The sequence below is a fragment of the Colletotrichum fioriniae genome (genome assembly GCF_027942845.1).
Source record: "Colletotrichum fioriniae strain IMI 355084 chromosome Unknown scaffold_1, whole genome shotgun sequence".
In the NCBI taxonomy this organism is placed as follows: domain Eukaryota; kingdom Fungi; phylum Ascomycota; class Sordariomycetes; order Glomerellales; family Glomerellaceae; genus Colletotrichum; species Colletotrichum fioriniae.
In genome coordinates this window covers 5,861,534-5,884,240 of record NW_027076837.1, presented here as the reverse complement: position 1 = coordinate 5,884,240, position 22,707 = coordinate 5,861,534, and the positions used below count along the sequence as shown (strand labels likewise).

Genomic DNA, 22,707 nt, shown 5'->3' with positions numbered 1-22,707 from the left:
GGTGTTGAAAGCCAAAAAGCCTACACTGCCGTGAGGGCCTAGCACCGTTGGCGTGGAAATGTTAAGATGAGTGAGATGAGACGACGTAAGCTTTTGTTTGAGTGAGAGGGGCAAAGGAACACTGACCAGAACCAAAAAAAAGGGCTGAGTGTATCGGAAGGAAGCCAACTCTCGTCTCGTCTCCGCTTCCCGTCCACAGCCATGGATGATGGATCTTGTTGGAGCCTCTTTGAAGGAGTCATGCCCAGCGAAAGCGAGAAATTCGTCTCGGCCTCCACTTTGATCCGTGCGAACTTTAAGCGAAGAGACGCGGCAGCCGAGGGCGCCGTGAACGCGGGGGTTTTGGTAGGCGCAGAAGTCAGAAACAGACTGTGCCACTCTGTGGCAACACTGGGTGGGCCATCAAGTTGGGATCTTGGGACTTGGGAAGTTGAGAGGATCATTCCCTCTCTTAGACGCCACGATGCCAAGCCACAGCACCACGGCAATCTCCAAACGCGGACCCCCGCCCCGAGCCCCGCCCCGCAAATTAATCAGCGTCCAAAATTAGGTAATCCTGCAGGACCTCCCAAATTGACACAAATATTATCGAGACAGATGGTGACAGCTGTGAGAGCCTGTCATCTCCCATCAACGACATCCAAATGTCAACTTCACCGGCCGCCGGCCCTCTCTCAACCCCACAGCCGCCGGGCTGGCCGAGCTCTGTCGCAAATATCTCCAGAAAATAGAATATCTCCAGATACAGATACATACCATAGCCAAGATCACGAATGATACCCCCACGACGCATCACCACCTTTCCAAAGCCTGCGTTATCCGTCCACTCGGCCGAAACGCCTCCTACCGTACTTCTCTGTTTCCATTCGTACACGCCTGTCTCACTATCACAATCACTTCGATAAGCCGATACCGCTCTCATCATTGGATCGGCCATCTTCTTCAAACGCCCGTCTTGATAGTTCTGGATGGATCAACGACGACTACACCAGGCCCCGCCGGCAACCCTCATGACTGCCCGCAGGCTTCGCCGATGAGTACATCTGAGTAGGACGACGGCCTCACTCATGAACTTACACCTTGGATGAGAAAAGCTTCATCATAAAACGAGATTAAGATCCAATTCTACTGGTACTTTTCTGCTCCAAAGACAAGCAGTATTTAGCAGTCTTTTTCATACGACGTCGTTTTAATCTAATCTGACATTTTTGGTATTTAATACTATGGGTGCGTTGATGCCACCTTCTTGCCCTGTGCTTCTGGTTCGGGTCATACCGATCGCTTAAGGGGTACATGGCCACTTTGGACGTATGCACGTGGGCTTACACTCTCTTATAGGCTCCACATCCCAAGACACCTTTCCTCTCACTATTTCGGAATGGAGAGAGGCTCAAGAAGCCGGGGACGGCCTTGGCCGACTCTTGTCGCTTCGAGAGGCCGAAGCCACTTTAAACTCCAACGCCTGGATAGCCCTGGCCACCCCATCTCAAATCGAGCAGCAGTGGGCTTACACCGAATCCTTACGCTTATCCGGTGCTCCCCTACCACTCTTCGGCGTCCCCTTCGCGGCCAAGGATAACATTGACGTCGCCAGCTTCCCTACAACCGCAGCGTGCCCCAGCTTTGCCAATGGCCCCGTCGACCAAGACGCCGCAATTATCGCCCGTCTCAAGGCTGCCGGCGCCATCGTCCTCGGCAAGACAAACCTCGATCAGTTTGCCACAGGCCTTGTCGGTACAAGATCACCGTACGGTCCAGTGAGCAACTCCTTTGATCCCGCCAGGGTCAGCGGTGGTTCGAGTTCCGGCAGCTCCGTCGTCGTTGCCCGGGGCGTCGTTCCCTTTTCTCTTGGTACAGATACCGCTGGCAGCGGTCGCGTGCCTGCTGGCCTGAATAACCTTGTGGGGGTGAAGCCTACCAGAGGGGCTCTCAGCACAACTGGAGTTCTGCCCGCATGTCGCAGCCTCGACTGCGTGTCCATTTTTGCACTGACTGTCGATGATGCCGAGACGGTCTTGGCTCTGGCCGAGGGCTTCGACCCCAAGGACTCGTTCTCAAGGGCTCGGCCAGACACCCCATGTATTGTTGAGGGGCATCGTATGGCCATCTGCGATGCCCCTCCATGGTTCGGCAAGACTGAACAGTCTGTGGCCTACGCAAAGGCCCTGGAGAAGGCCGAGACCCTTGGTTGGACGCTGGAGCCCAAGGACTTCTCTCCGCTATTCAGACTTGCCAGTTTGCTTTATGAGGGTCCCTGGGTCGCGGAACGCTACGCCGCTATCAGGGACTTCATTGAGACAAACGGAGACAAGATGGACCCCACCGTCCGGGAGATCATCCTCAAGGCCAAGGACTTCAACGCCGCGGATCTCTTCGCGTCAGAGTACCTGCGACAGGAGCTGACCCGCGAGATTGAGGACCAATTCGGCAATTTCGACGCCATTCTTGTTCCCACGTCTCCCACCTTCCCTACCATTGAAGATCTTGCCAGGGAGCCAATCAAGGAGAACGCCTATCTTGGCACGTATACCAACTTTGTCAATTTCATGGACTGGACTGCTCTGGCAATCCCTGCTGGCTTCAGGTCCGATGGACTCCCCTTTGGCATCACGTTGATCTCATCCACGTGGGACGAGCCGAAACTGCTTTCACTGGCACGGGAATGGCTTTGCACGGCTTCCCGACCTCTTGGAGCTACCAAGATTGAGAGGCTTGAGACACGGAAACTTGACGCCGTCGCCGCGGGCGAGCCAAAGACGACTCGTCTTGTGGTGGTAGGTGCTCACCTTACAGGGTCTCCCTTGAACAAAGACCTGACGTCTCGTGGAGGAACACTAGAGACGGCCACGACGACATCCCCAAGCTACAAGTTCTATTCCCTCAATACCGGCGGCACCGTAAAGAAGCCCGGTCTGCAGCGCGTTCAAACCGGCGGTAGCGCCATTCAGGTCGAAGTTTGGAGCATGCCCACGACGGAGTTCGGTAGCTTTCTAAGTACTGTGCCTTCGCCTCTGGGCATTGGTTCTGTCGAGTTAGTCGATGGAAGCTGGGCTCCTGGGTTCATCTGTGAACCCTATGGGTTGGAAGGTGCCACGGACATCACGCATTTTGGGGGCTGGCGTGCTTTCATCAAGTCTCTGTCCCCTGACAATTCCCATCTTGACAGGAATCCCATCACTCGCGGCATCAAGACCGTTCTTATCGCCAACCGTGGAGAGATCGCCGTCCGAATCATCCGGACCTTGCATTCCATGGGCATCAAGGCTATTTCAATTCACTCCTCTGCCGATGCTCGCTCACCTCACGTACGCAACGCTGATGAATCACTGCCCTTAGAGGGCACTTCCGTCTCTGAAACCTATCTCAACGGCTCCCAAATCATCTCTCTTGCGAAAGAGGCCGGCGTTGATGCTATTATCCCGGGCTATGGCTTTTTGGCAGAGAATGCCGACTTCGCATCAGCTGTCGAGGCTGAAGGTATGGTCTGGGTCGGGCCGACTGCTGAGCAGATGCGGCAACTCGGCTTGAAGCACCTCGCTCGCGAAGTTGCCATTGAGGCAGGTGTACCTGTCGTGCCAGGCAGCAAGCACCTGCTTAATAGCGCGGTCGAGGCGCTCACCGAGGCGGACCGTATTAGCTATCCCGTGATGCTGAAGAGTACCGCGGGTGGTGGCGGTATCGGCCTTAAGCGCTGCGACGACGCTGCGTCACTGGTTGAGGCCTTTGAAAGCGTCCAGAGATTGGCGCAGGCCAACTTTGGCGACGCTGGAGTCTTCGTGGAGCACTTCATCGAGCGTGCTCGGCATATCGAGGTACAGGTCATTGGCGACGGAGAGGGCAACGTCACGTCTGCCGGCGAGCGAGATTGTTCTCTGCAGCGGCGGAACCAAAAGGTGATCGAGGAGAGTCCTGCCACGTTCGTACCACTCGATGTGCGGAAAAGGATGCGCAAAGCCGCTGTCGACCTTGCCTCTGCTGTCAAGTACCGTAACGTCGGCACCGTCGAGTTCATCTACGACGTGGACACCTTTGGAATTCTACTTCCTCGAGGTCAACACCCGCCTGCAGGTTGAGCACCCCGTCACGGAGTCTGTAACTGGTCTTGACTTGGTCGAGTGTATGATCCGCGTGGCGTCTGGCGACAGCAAGAACATCTTCGATAAGCCACAAGGGTTCGAGGTGAACGGCGCCGCGATCGAGGTGCGCGTTTATGCCGAGAGCCCGCTCCAGAACTTCCGCCCCTCTCCAGGCCGTCTTTTGGATGTCTCTTTTCCAGACGGTGTACGCGTCGATACGTGGGTTGAGCCAGGGATGGAGATGTCGTCGTCTTACGACCCGCTCGTAGCCAAGATCGTTGCCACCGGCGAGGACAGAACAGCAGCAATCGTCAAGCTCGCCGACGCTCTGGAGAACATGGTCATCACTGGTGTTGAGACGAATTTGAACTACGTCCGCCACATTGTGGCGTCAGAGATGTTCCAGTCTGGTAACTTCACAACAACATCCCTGAACACATTCACATTCGATTCTTCCGTTTTTGAGGTTGTTGACCCTGGCACCCTCTCCGTTGTCCAAGATTTCCCAGGCCGCAAGGGGTTATGGCACGTGGGCGTCCCGCCGTCCGGGCCCTTTGACGACTATTCGTTCAGACTCGCAAACAGATTGGTTGGGAATGACTCCCGTGCCGCCGGGCTCGAGTGTACTATTTACGGTCCCAGCCTTCTATTCCACTGCGACGCCGTTGTAGCCGTAACTGGCGCCACCGCCGAAGTCAAGATCGACAAGGAGCCTGTTTCACAGAACGCTGTCTTTTCTATCAAAAGGGGCCAGACATTGTTCATCGGCGGCGCAACGTCCGGGTACCGCAGCTACCTTGCCATCCGCGGGGGCGTCGCCGTTCCCGAAATCTTCAACTCCCGCTCCACCTTCGCATTGGGCCAGGTTGGAGGCCACAACGGACGGAACCTGCGCTCTGGCGATCTGCTTCCCGTGGGGAACCTGACTGCCAAGTCGCCGTCCACTGCCTCCGGCCCCGCAGCCCCCATCCCGTCCGACCCGGGCAACGCGAACTGGTCCATCGGCGTCGTCCCCGGACAGCACTCGGCACCCGAGCACTTTACAGAGCAAGGCTTTAACACCCTCTTCACCGGTGAGTGGATCGTCCACTACAATAGCAACCGCGTTGGCATCCGCCTCGACGGCCCCAAACCGCAATGGGCCCGCCAAACCGGCGGCGAAGCCGGCCTGCATCCGTCCAACATCCACGACAGCCCCTACTCGGTCGGCAGCGTCAGCTTCACCGGCGACGAAGCCGTCATCCTTACCTGCGACGGCCCCAGTCTCGGCGGCTTCGTAGTCTTCTGCGTCGTCGCCTCGGCCGAGATGTGGAAGCTTGGTCAGCTCCGCCCCGGCGACAAGGTGAAGCTCCAGCCCATCGGCGTAGACGACGCACTCTTCCTCGAGGCCGCCCTCGAACGCTCCATCGCCGAGCTCACGCCCCTGGCGGTGGACGTCACCCCGCTCGCCAACAGTCCGACGACGCCCGACTTGAACCCCTTGCTCGGCGATATCGGCAGCGCCGGCCGCCGCATCACGGTCCGCCAGGCAGGCGACAACGCGATGCTCCTAGAATTCGGCACGGAAGACGTCTTCTCCCTCCGCCAAAGCTTCCAAATCTTCTCCTTCATCGCCTGCCACAAGACGAACCCGATCCCAGACGTCCTCGAGCTCTCCCCCGGCGTCCGCACCCTCCATGTACAATATACCCCCAAACAAGCCCCCGCGACAATCCTCTCCGCCCTTCGCGCCCACGAGGCCTCCCTAGGCGACGCCATCCCCCCTCCATCCCCTCCCGCACATTTCATCTCCCTCTCGCCTTCGACGACAGCGTCTCCCGCGCCGCCGTCGCTCGCTACGCCGCCACCATCCGCGCCACGGCCCCCTGGCTGCCCAGCAACGTCGACTTCCTCCGCCACCTTAACGCCTTGCCATCCCCTGCCGACGTCGAGCGCATCTTCCTCGACGCTACTTTCCTCGTCCTCGGCCTCGGCGACGTGTTTCTCGGGTCCCCCTGCGCCGTGCCCCTCGACCCGCGCCACCGCCTCTTCGGGACGAAATATAACCCCTCTCGCTCCTTTACGCCGCGCGGCGCCGTGGGCATCGGCGGGCAGTACATGTGTATCTACGGCATGGATTCGCCCGGTGGGTACCAGCTCGTCGGGCGGACGGTTCCGATATGGGATGACGTTGCCGCTTCCGCCGTAGTGTCGCGTTCGCGCAGCAACGGCAGCAGAACCGTTACCGTGGGGGAGCAGCAGCAGCAGCAGCAGCAGAAGCAGCCGTGGATGTTCCGCCTCTTTGACCGGATATCCTACTACCCCATCCCCGAATCCGACCTCGACACTGCAATCACCCAAGGCCGCATCTCCGACCTCGTCCGCATCGAAGAAGGGAGCCTCGACCTCGCAGAATACGAATCCTGGCTGGCGGCCAACGAGGCCGATATTGAAGCCACGCGTATCCTCCGCGCCGAGGCGATTCGCAATGTGCCCTTTATGGAGGAGCTGCTGCAGCCGTATAATCCGCCCGAGAGTGAGCGGCAGCAGCAGAGTGGAGGTGGTATTTTTGGAGAGGATGGTGATGGTAGCAGTGACGGTGGTGTGGTCGGGGAGAGAATCAAGGCGCAGATGCCGGGCCGGTGCTGGAAGTGCGAGGTAAAGGCGGGCGACGAGGTCGAGGTCGGGGATGCGCTGGTGTGGATTGAGTCGAATAAGATGGAGATCAAGATTGGGAGTCCTGTGAAGGGACGGGTTGTCAAGATGTTGGTTGCTGAGGGGGATGTTGTTGGGCCGTTTGATGATTTGCTTGTTGTTGCGACTGAGTGAGGTTACCATATCGAGGAGTAGGGTGGTAGTATCCAGAGTGCAGTCCGAACGACTTACACCTGAGTGGTGTCCGACTCCATTTCGATGACTTTAATCTGATCTACAAGCGCCGTGGATGTTGATGTTGTATAGATTTAGATATTTGTGGCTTGAGCAGCGTTCACTAGATTCTCACGCAATGACGTTACAGAAAATCACACACATAAACACCTAAGTAGCTCTCGTCTCGAAATGATTTACGGGTATCCAAGAGACACGCAGACTATGTGAGTAACATAAACACCCAAAAGGCAATGGAAGTTCTCTCCACCGCCGGCCCCCAATCCCCCCTTTTTTGATATACCAAATCCAATTTCGCCAGCCAAACCAGAATCATTGTACATGTGTTACTCTTCCTACATCATCTCATGACCCGTCTGAACACCCTTACCCCATCATTCGGCATCGGCACGTCTTTCAAAAAGATATACACCTCTCAAATCTTGATCTCTGCAGAAGCCCTAACAGCCCCCAGCCCCCCAACATCAGCCTCCAACATCCTCAACGCCTCCCTCGCAAACGGCGCCGCCTGTGCCCGGACGCGCAGGCTCCAGAGGTACTCCTCGACGCGGTCGGCGTAGTACATGGCCTCGGCGTCATCGTCCGAGGTGGCCCACAGCAGCCCCGCAAAGGAGCCGATGGCAGCGAGCTGGGCGGAGGCAGCGAAGCCCCAAAAGGACTGTATGTGCTCCATTTGCAGGTTGGAGATGATGTTGGAGGCGTTTGCGAGGCGGGCGCGGGCGCCGGTGCGGATGGCGTGGCGGAGGGAGTCGGGCGCGTTGGAGGAGACGTTGCGGACGAGGGAGCGGTGGAGGGCGAGGTCTATTGAGATGTAGGAGAGGTGGAGGGAGCCTTTGCGATGATTAGTAAATGCTGTTCATTGATGTTTGCCATGCTTTTCAGCGAGCATAGGGGAGAAAGAAAGAGACAGGGGCAGACGGGAGGCTCACCGTTTGCAGAGAGCTTCTTGAGACGCGTCTCTTGTAGCTGTAGGGCTTCTGGTAGTTTTGCGTACCACTCTCGCAGCATCATGACGATGGGCTTCGCGAGCTCGGCGACGCCCACGGTGCCAATCTGGTCGAGTGTGCCGCCGCGGCGGGTCGCCTTGGCCGTGTAAAACGTGCCGAGCACGTCACTGAGGATGAGAGACAGCTCAATCTGTCGCAGGAACAGCTCGCGCCCGACAACGACCTCGGCGCTGCCCTCGGGGTCATGCTCCTCGTCGGCGGCGTTCTCGGGAAAATCCTCGATACAGCACGGCCGGACGTCCCAATCCTCGTCGAGGCGGATGTGCGAGGGCCGGCCATGGACGAGGGCGCCCCATTTGTCCTGCATAAACAGAGCCCAGGCGAGGCGGCGGCGCAGGCCCTTTTCCCAGTCCGGGATGGCCCAGTCGCTGCAGTCGACGTGGAGGCCGAGACCCTGGCCGAGGGCGATGAGCTGAGCGGTGAAGGTCCAGGTGTTGTTGCGGAAGCGCTGCTGGATGAGGAGGCCGGCTTGGAGGGTGGATATTTTGGGGCGCTTCATATCGTCGCTCATTGTGCGGAGGGCGAGGGCCTCGAGGGCGGCCTGGTCGGGCTGCCATGAGGATGTGGCGAGGGTGCGGTCGTACAAGGACCAGTCGAGGGCCAGGAGGTAGACGGCGGCGAGCAGAGGCGGGGAGAACTCGTGGTAGGAGCGGGCGTATTTTTCTAGAAAGACCTTTTTGTGAAGGATGGGGAAGCTGGGGTGGACGATGCGGAAGTAGAGGTTGACGAGGGTCGAGCCGAGCGGGTGGACAACCTTTTCTATGGCGTCGAGGTCGGCTATTCGTTGGGGTTCTGACGAGGTTTCGCGGTCACGGTGGATGAGGAAGACAGTTGAGTCGTCGAGGCGGCGGACGAACCTGACGGCCGGGTCTTGAGGACGATGAAGGTCCAGGAGGGAGGGTTCCCGGTAGTCTGTGTTACCGACATATTGGGAATGTGTCTTGAGATGAAGACCAAGAGTGCCGTCTAAGAGGGAGACGGGCTGGTTGAAGGTTACGTGGTGTTCTGAACCGGCGAGAGACGGTGACAGGGCCTCGAGCAGTTCGGGAGACGGGTGCCTAAAGGTGCGTTAGACGGATGACTTAAGAGAGAGTGTGTGTGAGAGATATGCTTTACTGGGCAAGGCAGTGTGAGAGAGACGAAAAGGTGTACGGGGACAGACCCGTAACACTGGATAGCCGGGAAAGGTTGATGGCATGAACCAATAAGAAGGGGGCAATGAGACTATTCGGGAAGGACGAGGTCCCGTGATACAAAGAGGTATGGGAAAGGTAAGGTATGGTAAGGTAAGGTAAGTTAGAGAGTCTAGACCAGTGTCGAGGGCAGTTCAAGACGCCCGAGAGATGAAGGTACGATAAGAAAGATGTCACATCACTTACGTTATCTCATCCTGGGGATCCAGCGGGACGGGAGCAGGTGGAGGACCTGAGGTGGCAGAGACGGAACCATTGGTCGAGGGGCGATGTTCCGGGGGATCGGTGGCCTTCCGGCGCTTGCGCGGGAGCGGCCCGCGGAGATATGTGCACGGCTGGCCGTGAAAGGAGCACATGACGCACTTATCACGGCCCTCTTCGCGGACGCAGCGCGTCTTGCGCTGACGACATATGTCACAGGGTCGACTCTGGGCGGTGCCTGCGGCGTTGGAGGCGCCCAGTGCTGCTTGTGCTGCCGTCTGGCCGACGGCGGCTGCTGCAGAGGGGTGTGACTCGAAGGAAGGGATGTTGGCTGACGGCGAGGAGGCCGGTATGGTCGTTGGACCGGGGCCGGCGGTGGCGGGGTCGCCGTAGGGCGCCGGTGTGGTGTCCATGTCCATGACGGGCGGGCGGAACCGGGCGACAGCCGAGCCGAGGAGCGCGGGGGCGTGCGTGCGCTGCGTGCGCGAGTGTAAGGTAAAGATAAGGGGGGGTGAAGGGTTACGCAAAAGGTTGTGATCAAATTGGGTTGTGTCAGGCGACAGATAGTGCCGAGTTGTGCGAGAAGTGAAATCCGAGATTAGGTGAGGTACGTAGTATGGAGTAGGAAGGTTGTTAGGTGGAAGGGGAAGTGGTCATGTAAAAGCAGTGACACACAACACGAAAGACGGGGGCACTGGTGGTCGTAGACGATGATGCGTGAGGTGCTGTCAGAATGGGAATAAAAGGGAAGACTTCCCCGCCGCCGATGATGGAAGATTGTCGTGTGAGTGCCACCCGGTTCCTCTCTCACAAAAACGTTAGGGTCAAGGTCAACGCTCTGCCTCTGGTGATGCCAAATGCTGGGTACTTGGACTGAGTGAGCGGCTATGGCACGGTAGTCATGAGGCTGATCAATCACGACTGAGCTGAGCTGCAAGCGAGTGTCATGGACCTGTCAGTCGGTAGAGGTACCTGGGCCCGGCCGAGTGGTTGTCTCTGTGCGTCTGAGATGAGTGAGATACCTTATGGAAACACGCAATTGCTGTCCTTGTCCTCCAATGGACCCCACGGTCAGGTACTCGAATTCGGGGTCGACACCGATAGTCTGCTCAAAGGTCTCGAACACTCAGTCAGTGAGACAAGCGCTCCAGAGTCCAATGGCTTATCGCTAGGGTCGTGTGTCAGGTCGTCTGATTCAGCTGGGCTGCGTGCTGCTCGCTGCTGTTATCGTAAAGCCTGGTCGGAATATTTTTCATCGATAAGTCTCCCGTGCGGTGGTGTGCAGGTACAACCTGAAAGTTACGGATAAGATAAGATATCCGAACGCTGTGCGGGATAAGGGAAAACCGGGATGGGGAGGCAGAGAAAGACTAGCCGGATACATCGAGAAGTATCTACGAGTATACCCATACGTCTACGTAGGTAGAGGCTACATTATACTACAACCCTGCTCAGTGCAATTCCCCGTAGCCCCATCACCATGTCCCCTGCGGGCCCTGCCAGCGGCATTGCCGGCTACACGGACGCGGACTGGTCGGACTGCTGACAGCTCCCGGTCCCCTAAACTTCGAGAACACGGTGCCATACCAGTACCACTGCCACTCGAGGTACGTACCCCCGTCTGAGGTCAGGTAAGCTCTTGCTTGCAACGTCGACGGAACGAGAGCCGACTCTAGACGCCTGCCTCATTTTCCCTCCAACCTGGAAGTTTGAACCACCGACAGTAACGAAAGGGACACGATATCTACAACCTTATTCACAAGCTCTCCACAATCCACCAACGCCGAAACGACGACACCGAGCAGCCGCTATTCCCAACAACCACCTCCAGACAACATCCCGATTCGCGATCCCGTTCGCCTTCTCCTCGTTACACCCCCTTTCTGTCTCCACGGAAGATGACATCGCAATAACTTACAATGGCCAAGGCCCCAAATCATGGAGCCAACCAAGACGACTCCCACCTCCCGGGCGCCGTCGCCGCCCACTCTCACCACAGCCCGAGCGAAGAGGACAGAGGCCTCCTCGCCGACGACCCCCTCTCTCCGCACCACCATGAATCTCACGGCGCCAGCATAACCACCACCACCACCGGCGACGAGGGATACTTTGTAACAGCAAAGCAGTACGCCACATCCCTCCGATCTCCCGGGCACCCCCGGACCCCGAACCGCGTCCGCTTCAACCCCATTCCCTCCATCGTCGAGCCGCCACCCCCCGCGCCTCAATGACCAACAGCAACGGCGGCTCCTCCGCCCGCGCCAGCCGCGACAGCTTCGACGTCGACGACGACCTCTTCCACCACGCCCCCGGCGCCGACGACCACGACGACCACCATCGCCTCCCCCTCCTCACAGACATCGAGGCCCCCTCTGTCGCCCTCGCCAACAGCCCCTGGGGCGAGGACGCCGACGACGTACACGAATGGGCCGAGCAGGAGCGCGCAAGGCCCAAGTCGGGTCTGAAGATGGCCTTCATGAACATGGCCAACTCCATCATTGGCGCCGGCATCATCGGCCAGCCCTACGCCTTCAAGCAGGCCGGCTTGCTGGCCGGACTTGTCCTCCTTGTCGGCCTCACCGTCGTCGTGGACTGGACCATCTGCCTCATCGTCATCAACAGCAAGCTGTCGGGGAGCAACAGCTTCCAGGGGACCGTCGAGCACTGCTTCGGCAAGACGGGGCTCATCGCCATCTCGGTCGCGCAGTGGGCTTTTGCCTTTGGCGGCATGGTGGCCTTTGGCGTCATTGTCGGCGACTCAATACCCCACGTCTTCACGGCCATCTGGCCCGACATACGCGAAATGCCCGTGTTCCACCTCTTGGCGAACCGGCAGGTGGTCATTGTAGTCTTCATCTTGGGGATTAGCTACCCGCTGACGCTGTACCGCGATATTGCAAAGGTGAGTCGCCTATTGCATCTGAAATAAGGGCCAGACACAAGAAAACTGACACGATACTCGTCCCCATTGATAGTTGGCCAAGGCAAGCACATTAGCTCTCATAAGCATGGGTGTCATTGTAGCGACTGTCATTATCCAGGGAGCTCTCACTCCCAAGGCTGATCGGGGTTCCTTCACACCCGCCCTTCTGACCGTAAACACTGGCATATTTGAAGCTATTGGCGTGATATCCTTCGGTTCGTCGTCCACTTTTGCGTGTCTCTTACACAACCTCTGTTCTTGAGCTAACGGGGCATAAAAATGATCACCAGCATTCGTATGCCACCACAACTCCCTCCTCATTTACGGCTCCCTCAAAACCCCCACAATAGACCGCTTCTCCCGCGTGACGCACTACTCGACCGGCATCTCCATGGTCGCCTGCCTCCTCGTCGCCCTCGCCGGCTTCGTCACTTTCGGCGACAAGACGCTCGGCAACGTCCTCAACAACTTCCCCTCGGACAACGTCATGGTCACTATCGCCCGCCTCTGCTTCGGCCTCAACATGCTCACGACTTTACCGCTCGAGGCCTTTGTCTGCCGCGAGGTCATGTTCAACTACTTTTTCCCGGGTGAGCCCTTCAACATGCACCTCCACCTCATCTTCAGCTCCGCCCTCGTCGTCTCCGCCATGGTCATGAGCCTGCTCACCTGCGACGTCGGCGCCGTCTTTGAGTTGGTGGGCGCCACGTCCGCCTGCGCCATTGCGTATATCCTCCCGCCGCTCTGCTACATCAAGCTCACCACCCGCTCGTGGAAGACGTACGTCGCCGCCGCTATTATTGTATTTGGCACCGTCGTCATGGTGATTAGCCTCATACAGGCGGTCGCCAAGATGATTAGCAGTATGTTTGACACCTCCCCCGGCCCCCTTTCCCCTCTTTTTAAACAAATCACCCGTCCCTCTAGGGTCATCAGATTAACTAACTACAACCTCAGGTGACGGCGGACCTGCAAAGTGCATGTAAATCACTGTATGATTAAAGAAGGAAAAAAAAAAAAGAAAGAAGACAGGTTGTTTGTATCGTCTAGAGTAAGAGTAGGGAACAAGCGAGCCGCCCCCATCGCGTTCCAGGCGCGCTGAGGAGTGACGGGGGGTAAATAGGTTATAGACAAACCCCGGAACCGTTGTATAACACGTGGTCTTTGGTAGACTACTATAAGTAAGGTATTCAGGGTATTTAAACATTATGGTGTTCCTTTTTTTTCTTGTTTTTGTTAGATGCGGCAATTGGGATTGGCGTAGGAATTGCCAGAGAAAAACAGCTTCTTCTTTTTTTTTCTCTCTCAACAAGCCGGATTTGATGACTTTTCCTGTTTTGAAACGTGATGGCTTTGATGCCATGCACTGCGGAGCATCGATGAAATGATATTGACACTATTTTCTGATTTAGCCATTTTCGGATGTCCAACTCCCCGCAAGCAGAAATGAGGATCTTCACACTTAAGATCGCTCCCTCAAAATAAGAAAGCAACTTATAGTGTCGGCCGCTAAGAAATCCGTACCGATGAACTGGAGGCTCAACACTTGAATAGTACGAGTAGAATAGGGACAACGTTATAGCCGTAAAGAATCAGACGCTTTTATTTACCATTACAAGTTGTATCTATATCTACAGTGGCCGAATTGTAGGGGCCCGTCTGTGTCGGTTCCCAGGGGGTATCATGTGCACGTAACCATCCAATTTCCCATCCATATCTGCAATCCCAAGATCGCTGCGTTTGAACAAAACATAAACTTCTCAGAAGAATCCCAACATGGCGAACATGCAGAAAGATACTGCAGCGACCACATTGACGTGAGTAACAGAGGCATATGGCGCAGCCCCTGACTGGGCTGCGGGCGAGGTCTGCGCAGCGGCGCTCCCTGTGGCAGTCTCATGTCCCCCGAGACCAAGGGCGGGACCAGTCGTCGGAACAGCTGACACGACAGTCGTTTGGCCGGGGTTGTTAACCACTGCCGGTGTGGCCGAAGCCGATGCGGTGCTGGTTACTGGTGGGGGGTCGACTCTAGTCGCAAATCCTATAGTGACAGCGGTCAGCATCTAGTACAATGAAGTGGTAATGAAAGTGGCGACTTACCTATGCGTTTTTGGTCCTTGTCAAATACAGCATAGACATTTTTTAGGAAGACGTCTCCCAAAAGCCAGGCTCCCGCTACGACCTCATGGCCGTAAATGTTGCTGGTGCATGTGCCGTCTGCTGCAGGGCTGGATCTCCAGTCCTTAGGGGAGATGACATAGCTGACACCCGAGAATGTGTATGTTACATCCTTATTGCTGTCGCACGGCACCTTGTACGTCGTGCCATCATCCGAGGTAGATCCAGGAATGTTCTTGTGGAAGGCAGCGACGTCGGTCTGGGGTCCAAAGACGTAAGAGGTACCGGTGTCGACATAAGCGAGCTTGCCAGCTGCGCCAGACTTGAGGCCGTCGTACTGAATGCCATCAAGAGGGACTGCCCAGTCTCCGTTGTCGTTTCCAACTCCGGTGTAAGTGATGTTGCCGGTGTACTTTTCGGTGTTACAGGTACCAAAGCTGATTTCGCTAGTGTTCGGTCCATCCGCTGCCCTGCTGAGATATACACAGAAAATGTTTGCAGGAAGTTGGCCGGAACTCTTGACAACTTGCATGAAGTTCTCGGTCTCGCCACCCGCCATGGAGAGTCCCAGAATGCCGTCGAAAGGGAAATGATTGAAGTCATCCGACGTCTCGTTGGCCACACCGAATTCGAAGTCAAACTTCATGCCCGCAAAGGAAACGGTGTCGGTAATCTTATCGCCTTTGACTGAACCCGATCCGTAGGCGACAGCAAAAGTCTCCCCCGTTGGCTTGTACGTGTCCGAGTCCGTAGGGCCATATGAACCGTGCTTCTCGCAAGCCGACGATGTGCAGGAGCTGCCCATAACCCAACTAGTTCCCGCTCCGGTGTCGATGAGCATCCATAAAGGCTTCTCCTTGGAACCTAATTTGACCTGGGCAAAGTAGGAAAAGTCGGTACCATCCTGAGCGACGGCGGCTGCGGTCTTGAGAGTGGTGTCTGCCGCTGTGACAATGCGATACAGGCTCTGCCTCTTAGACTTGGATGCCCTCTCTCGGATAGCAGCGGACTGGAATCTCGCATACTTGCGGGAAAGACGTTGAACCTCACGGGCAACTCGTTCGGATTCGGGTTCTTCGGTCTACAAGGTTTTATGTCAGTAATCCTGGGCTCATAGTTCCATGTTGTTCTCCATAACGTGATTTGACTAGGATCCAAAAGCCTCTTCTGAGTATTCGTCAGGATATTTCGACTTACCAAAGATTCCTTTGTGATTTGAGGGCCAACATGGAAGCCGGGGAAATTGATGGCTTTGATGGCATCGACGGCATCAGATCCAAGGGCATCTTGATCCTTCAAGTCCCTCTTGTGAGAACTGCATCCACCTTCGAATGGACAATGCTCAGATACGTCCCAAGGAAAGAAGGCATGAACAGACGTCAAGAACAGGGATAGCTGGGCGAGGACCAAGGTAGAACGCATTATGCCTTGGCTGCGGCTGGCAAGTCGAAGTGACGCTCGGTACGGGTACGATGAATGGCTGATGCAAAGAGTCGAAACGTAAAGCTGTCGAGAGCTAACGTAGGCGTTTTCAAGTCAAAGTGTGGCGGTGATTCAACGATGCTTGACGTGGTGAATAAGCTGAAGGTAGCTTATGGCAGGTGATTGACAATCGAAAGACGTTGGGCGCAAAGTGAATCGCTATACGGTCGATTTCGGCCAATACAAGCTCGAGCAAGCAAGCGGGTACCAGACTCCGCGATTTCGGACAGATTATGATATTAGGGATTAAGTTGAGCGCATTGAAGGCTGGTAGAAGCTGGACGGAGAGCCGTCAGGAGTCAGGTCGTGTACGAGAGGAATGCGTAATCTTTTGATAGTAGGCTTGGCTGGTGGTTCTGAAATGCTGTACGCGGGCCGGTCGAACCAAGGGTGAGACAATGGAATAGAGGGGCGGATGATCGAGGGCGGCGTCGGCGTGGAGCGGCAGAGACACGATGCAAGACAATGAGACAAGTGCAAGGGTGAAGAGCCAAGGACAAGGGACTGGCAGAAGCGATGAGAGGTTCTGCTGTCTGTCTATATCTGTGACCAAAGACACAAAAAAAAAAAAAGGGCGAGCAATGGGAAAGCAACTCTTGAAAAAGGATGAGATGCACCCCGGGGGAGGAAGAGGAGGAGGAGGGTGGAGGTCGGTGAGGTCACGTAAAGTGATGATGTGAGGTGAAGAGGAGAGAGAAGGAGGCGAGGAGGGGATCGTGGGGAGTAGATATGGAGATTTGCGAATCGGAGAGCGAGGAGCCCCGGTTGAGTTGCCAGGCCCAGGCGAGCTAAGGCTTCTAGCGACGATGGGCTGGCCCAGGGTCGCAATTGGGAAGTGTGGAAGTGCAGGTGCAGGGTAAACCGCCATGGATGGTGATGGGCGGATAGGCGGGCTGGCAGGGGGTACGGAGTACGGGTACCTCACAGCAATGGGAGTCTGGAGGACGCTACAGAAGAAGGTCAGACATGGCTTGTCATTGAAAGGAGCTTCACGTTGTAGATATCTAATGTTGATTATGAGGGTGCAGAGTACCTTGAGAGAGTAAAACGGCCGAGGGAATACTTTGGAGCTGGCGGATGATGGCTTCCACTGTTGGACTGGTGGCTCAACCATCAATGACTCCAAGTGGATGGCTCTAGACTCGAGGTAGTTGGGATGGACAGCAGCTAGTCAGATCTGCACACATGCATGCAATTGCACAGGGGGGGGGGGGGACGGCGTTTCTGGCTTGATTGTGGATTGTGGTTGCCATCGGTTGTTCATTGCCTTTGGATTGCCATTGGGTCAAGTTTGTCAGTTGTTTCTGGCATACGGAGTAATACGTTCTGCGTTGTTTCTTGCGCACCTCCATCTTCCATTTTCGGGACTTGAACTCTTTCTGCCGCGTCGTTCCGTCTGTCCTGTATGCCTGTCAGCCGCGGCCTGCCAGTCAGTCTTTCTCTTGCTCCTTCCTCTTTCTTTCTGTTCATGTCTTACCAAGGAAAGCCATGCCACGGTCGAGGCCACCCCTGACTTGCAAGTACCTACCTAGGTACACTTGTATCCTTCCTCCGTACCTTCCATTGGGTGATTGGGTCACGCTTTGTGTGGAGACCACATGGTCCGTGGCGTCATGCACCTAGCTGGCTGTTTCCCAGAGAGAAAAGTGGCAGGAAATACCTAGTAAAACGCAAAGGAAGGAGCCGAGAAACGAGGGGGAAACCACCACCCACGACACCTTATTGCCTTTCTCTACCTAAGGTATTGAGTCTTGACATCAACCGAGAAACAAAGTCTCTTCCTTGTGCGCTCATGGGATGAACGATGGACCATCCATTGGCCAATTCGGCCATCCATTCAGATCAACATGCGACATTGATTGGCCCCCTGCTTTACGCGTCCACAACCCCAGCTGTCCATTCTTTTCTCTTTCGGGTCCGCGCTTCTCAGTCTCCAGTCTCCGGTCTCAGGGGCGCTGTCAATCAGAGCTTCTTTGCTTTCCAGGCTGCTTGTTGCTCCTACCTCGGGACCACCAGTCCATGTGCCCATGCCAAGTGCCTTGGCTTGGTCGGTCCCTTATCTTCCCGGGATCCCACCCCGTCCATGACCTCTCTGGCGTCTGCCGACGCATGCGGCTGTCGTTCTTGATTCTTCCATTATTCGAGGCCTCGCGGCGTCCTTGTCTCTGTCTCAAATTGCTTCGCCTTATATCTGGCCTGGCCGTCTGGATCGGTCTCAAGTCAACACTGGGCGGAACAAAACTACCGGCAACTCAATCGCTTCGCCGTTTGCATTTTGCATCGCGTCCCATCTCCACCTCAGCAAGCCACCACCTCGTGGTAAAATGTCTTTTGCTCGTCACGGTGGCCTCGGCCGTCGACCGTTACCGTGTGTGGTGGGATACGAAAGTCGAACAGGCAATTACTAGCCGCAGCCACCGAAGAAAGACGCTTAACCTGCCTTAGCGGCATTGGCGCCTCGAAAACAAGGGGCACCTCAATCATCTCCACTTCCAATGTCGCCTTGCTGCTGCTTCGGGCCATCTTCTCCAGCTTCTCTCCAGGCCGTCCCCTTGCACCAAAGGTGGCTACCGGCCCTTTTGGGACCAAGTCGACGAGTCCAAATGTGATGGACATTGGCTCGTCGCTCGTCCACCTGTCTACCAATCACCACCACCATCCAACACGGCATCTTTGCTTCTTGTCTCACTGTCGACGCTCTCCCGAATCTCGCCCGCTTCTCGATCACTTCTTGTCCATAGACTTGGAAGTTGATCAACCAACCACGCCGCAGCTCCCGTTTCTTTTGTTCAAAGCTCCACGACGACTGCATGCAACGAGCAGCGCCTTGTCGAGACCATTTCTTCGGCTGGGAACGTGCGTCTGTCGCCGGACTCGAGCACGGCACTTGCTCGACCGCGCATCCACGTCAATCAAACCATCAAACGGACTGACGGGCGCTGGAACTGGCTCGTGCTCCTCATGTCATTTGGAAATCCGATCTCCCATGCTCAGGACCTTGGACCGTGGACCGTGGACTGTGGACGTACTCCAACTGAGGTGGTCCACGCTGAAAGTCCATGTTGACTGGAGATCCCAAGTTGCAGTGCACCGCAATCTCACGTACCTCTATTCATGCTGGCTCGCTGCTCTCCGTTCGTCTCCTGTGTAGAGTGGCACAACTGGCTACCTCGGTCATTTAACGGGCGTCTCTCAACACTCATCTTCAACCTGGAGCCTCTCTAGCCGTTTTGGCCATTGCCTCTAGGGCCCCTGGCAGCTTCTAAGAGCTCTCAGAGTCTGGACCAACATCCAACCGTGGTCCAGCAAATGATCAACCAACTGGACTGGATAAGATCAAAGAAGAGATGCATGCGGCAGATGCTCAATTCGCGGTGGAAATCATCGCCGTCCAGGACCCCAGGCTGCTCCAGGGTCCAATTTGCCTCGAGCCACCTGAGCTTTACACTTAAACCAATTACCCGGCCCTGTCGTTGCAGGTCAGAGCTTCTTCCCTTTGAGTCGGTTGACAATCCTTGAGAACTCGAGAAGATAATTACAGAATATACCGCCTACGGCGCCTAGAGCCCCTTCCCCGTCAGCATGGGATTCAATGAACAGGCGCGTCAATACAAAGTCTTCTCCCGCAGTGAAATCTTCGGCTGGCGGCTTCCTGACCCGATTGTGGCGCTGCACGAGATCAGTCCAGCCGGTTCGCTACAGGTAATAACGAGCCAACATGATGCGCGAGCGCTAAATCATACACACGTTTGCCAATACTGTTTGCGAGCGATTGCTTAATCATTGTTCAATACGATATGCATCATCACGATCAATGATGAAGTCCACGTTCTTTATCCGATGATGCTGTATATGTAGGAGGCGTCGACTGCCAACATTTGACAGCGAATTGGCTCTCGCCATCTCAGCCATACGTCCTGATCTTCTTCACTGAACTGCTAATGCGGATATGGCAGGCGGACAGGGGCTTCCGAATGTGGGTGTGATGGACAGGGGTCGCGGCCGTGAAGGGTTTCAGCCGCGAATCACCGAGTCTCGATCAGCTCAGCGTGGTTGTCGGCTGTTGGTCGATTTGGTGCTCCAAGAATGCTCCCAATTACAATGTGCATTGCACTAGTATGATGTTGTAACTTGGAGGGCCGGAACCTTTTGATCTTGTTGATCCCAGAGAGTTGCCAAGTAAGGTAACGTCAATGTGTGCAATCATTTCTGAGTATGAGGAAAACTAGGCATAATTCTTCATAGGATTTCTACTGCGATGCTTTACCTTATGCTTTACGCTAAGCGCAATGCCGCTGTTTATTCTTACTCTCAATCGAAAGCAACAAACGTCCAATCCCATCATGACAGAATAATTCAAGGCTCACCCCGGAAGCTAATTGAATCTGAGAATGAGCATGATATATGCTTCTTCCAGAAGTCTAAATTTGTACTCGTATAATCAGCACTGGCACCGGGATTTTGCCGGTTTCCCCCTTCTCTATTTCACCCATACCATTTTCACTGGTGGTTTTTACAGGCTGCCTGGTCATCTGGGCCGTACATATCCCACCACGTCCGCGCTGTTCTCAATACTGCCGCTTCAAGAGAGTCCTCGGCACTGGTTGCTGTCAGCCGCTCTTGAACGCTCGCAAATCTATCTCTATCGATTTGTCCCAGCACGGGCCAAGATGCTATGGTGCGTAGAAACCACCAGACAGACTCATTGCACCACCGGAGAGATTCTGCCAAACCCAAAGCCTCATTATAAACCAACGAAACTGTTTCTCTGTCGTCCTTCCCCAGCCTATCAATCAAATGCGCGAGAAAAGACCAGCCAGAAACATCTGAATGGTGTCTGAAAGACCACTTCTTAACACTCTGAGTCAGTGACACAAGCACGTCGAGCTCAGAGACGACCAGGAATGTCTTCGTTAACCACCGAGCATGAGTCCATGCGTAATAGTTACGCGGATGCCGCTCTCCAGCCATCATGATAACCGTTTCGACATCCTGTTGAACCGCAACAGGAAGCCCGGCATCACGGTACCGCTCCGACAGCCAGCGTCGATGGTTCCATAACGTTGGCGACTTTGTGTGTCGGTGTAGTCGGCTGGTGAGTAGACTGTCAACAAACCACTTTTCCCGTGCTAGATTCGCCTTCACGGTGTTACCCGCGGAGATCGCATCAGAAAGAAGACGCTTCCTGGTGTTGGCGGCTGTGAGGTGCTCAGGGTCCATTAGAAGCAGGACGCTTGTTGCAGCCATCAGCTGCTCACGTCCCACCATAGAAAGATCATGGATTTTGTGCTTCTGGAGAATCTGTCTGGCGAAGAGAAAGGCCTGGACGATACGCAGCTTGGGAATTGCAACTGCATTCTCGTCTCGTAGGAAGTTCTCGTCCGGGCCCATTGGATGGCCCTGGCCTAGAATCTCAATCTCCAGGAGACCATCATCTTGCGGCTGCGCAAAAAGCCCAGAGACGTCGTTGAAGATTTGCTCGTGGTCGCCTTGTTTAAGGGCAGCAATGATGTGCTTATTCAGAGCTCTCGACATTGCTGTATTGGTGGGTTGTTGGACGGGACTGTCTTGGCTTTGAGCATGTCTGTGAGCCTCACGACAAAATGCTTGACAAAAGTGATTTAGTGTGTAACGGAAGCTCTCGAATGGGCAAGCCGAACCACCGGAATGGACCCTAATCCTAGGTCGAAACGTTGAGGCCGTTCAAATCTTGCTCCGATGGAATGTAAACGCGGAAGTTGGAGGTGATTGGTTCTTGCTGCTTGACGAGGCGGCCAGTGGCTTACAGTGGCTAAGGTCCCCGCTAAAGATGCAATTCGCGGGGCAATGACATAGGACCACGTTTTCCCGCCCACGCAAGGGCACGATCGAGCCCGGTCACACACCTACCTATCGACAACCTTTCAGCCTCGCACATCACAGACATGTGCCGATAGATACCCGAAACAACCGCTTGCGAGTCTGTGATCTTCAAAAGGGTGTCTATCATGCCCTCTCTACTCGTCATCATCCTCGTGCTGGAGGTGTTCTCCCACTTGGTCAACACCGTCGGAGCTGCAGCCATCAACAATTTGGTCAGTCTACCCTACCTTCACATCCCTTTAACTTCTTCTCCCGCCTCCACGCCCAGCCCGGTCACGGGAAGAGATCGCCGCGTTTGCTAACAGCCTAGAAGCTTTGGACAACCCTCAACTACCTCCCCATCTCGACCGCCAAGGCAGCTGCGCAGCATCGAAAGCTGCAAGCCGACTTCCTCAAGACGCGAAAGGAACTGAATGCGACTAGCAGTCAGGATGAGTTCGCCAAGTGGGCCAAGCTCCGTCGGACGCACGACAAGCAGCTGGAGCAACTAGAGAAGAGTAGTACGTTGCACAAAGCCACGATGCGGCGTCATAGAGCCAGGCTGTACGGAGTAAGATCACTGACATTCTGTTTCCCAACACACAGAGCAAAACCAGGAAGCATCGAAATCAAAGTTCGACACCTACCTCACGGGCTTCCGATGGGCCCTCACCAAAGTCCCTCAATACGGCCTCCCCTTTTGGTTCTCCAAGGAGCCCATGTTCTGGCTGCCGTACGGCTGGTTCCCTTACTACGCCGAATGGATCCTCTCGTTCCCCAAGGCCCCAATTGGCAGCGTTAGCATCGCCTCCTGGCAGTTGGCGTGTTCGGGCATGGTCACGCTCCTCACCGAGCTGATCGTCTCGATCGTGGGACTCGTGTTCACGGCGAAACATGGCAAGGGACAGCCGGTCAAAGTTCCTGCGTCGTCGGGTAAGACGGCGGCATCCAAGGCTGCGGCTAGTTCGTCCGAGAAGGAGAAAAAGGAGTTGTGATGC

General features: G+C 55.7%; 6 protein-coding genes across 6 annotated transcripts; 3 read left to right on the top strand and 3 right to left on the bottom strand.

Annotated features, from left to right (window-relative positions):
- Nucleotides 1-1,223: 1,223 nt before the first annotated feature.
- N0V96_001518 (uncharacterized protein) lies at nt 1,224-6,884 on the top strand (the record flags this gene model as incomplete). Its single annotated transcript, XM_065756250.1, has 4 exons — nt 1,224-1,227; nt 1,339-4,019; nt 4,051-5,903; nt 5,954-6,884. The coding sequence occupies 4 exons, from the start codon at nt 1,224-1,226 to the stop codon at nt 6,882-6,884; spliced, it is 5,469 nt and encodes a 1,822-aa protein (XP_065615490.1).
- Nucleotides 6,885-7,359: 475 nt separating this feature from the next.
- DAL81_1 (Fungal specific transcription factor) lies at nt 7,360-9,764 on the bottom strand (the record flags this gene model as incomplete). Its single annotated transcript, XM_053194100.2, has 3 exons — nt 7,360-7,775; nt 7,874-9,009; nt 9,331-9,764. The coding sequence occupies 3 exons, from the start codon at nt 9,762-9,764 to the stop codon at nt 7,360-7,362; spliced, it is 1,986 nt and encodes a 661-aa protein (XP_053048297.1).
- Nucleotides 9,765-11,264: 1,500 nt separating this feature from the next.
- On the top strand, nt 11,265-13,254 carry N0V96_001516 (uncharacterized protein; the record flags this gene model as incomplete). Its single annotated transcript, XM_065756249.1, has 5 exons — nt 11,265-11,470; nt 11,584-12,247; nt 12,321-12,483; nt 12,559-13,131; nt 13,226-13,254. The coding sequence occupies 5 exons, from the start codon at nt 11,265-11,267 to the stop codon at nt 13,252-13,254; spliced, it is 1,635 nt and encodes a 544-aa protein (XP_065615489.1).
- Nucleotides 13,255-14,028: 774 nt separating this feature from the next.
- On the bottom strand, nt 14,029-15,808 carry N0V96_001515 (uncharacterized protein; the record flags this gene model as incomplete). The annotated part of the gene is made up of 3 exons (XM_065756248.1): nt 14,029-14,309; nt 14,369-15,460; nt 15,805-15,808. 3 exons carry the CDS (start codon nt 15,806-15,808, stop codon nt 14,029-14,031), a joined length of 1,377 nt encoding a protein of 458 aa, XP_065615488.1.
- Nucleotides 15,809-20,888: 5,080 nt separating this feature from the next.
- Nucleotides 20,889-21,403, bottom strand: N0V96_001514 (uncharacterized protein; the record flags this gene model as incomplete). The annotated part of the gene is made up of 2 exons (XM_053194097.1): nt 20,889-20,960; nt 21,014-21,403. 2 exons carry the CDS (start codon nt 21,401-21,403, stop codon nt 20,889-20,891), a joined length of 462 nt encoding a protein of 153 aa, XP_053048294.1.
- A 452-nt stretch (nt 21,404-21,855) lies between these two features.
- GET1 (GET complex subunit get1) lies at nt 21,856-22,704 on the top strand (the record flags this gene model as incomplete). The annotated part of the gene is made up of 3 exons (XM_053194096.2): nt 21,856-21,942; nt 22,041-22,230; nt 22,316-22,704. 3 exons carry the CDS (start codon nt 21,856-21,858, stop codon nt 22,702-22,704), a joined length of 666 nt encoding a protein of 221 aa, XP_053048293.2.
- Between the last annotated feature and the right edge of the window lie 3 nt (nt 22,705-22,707).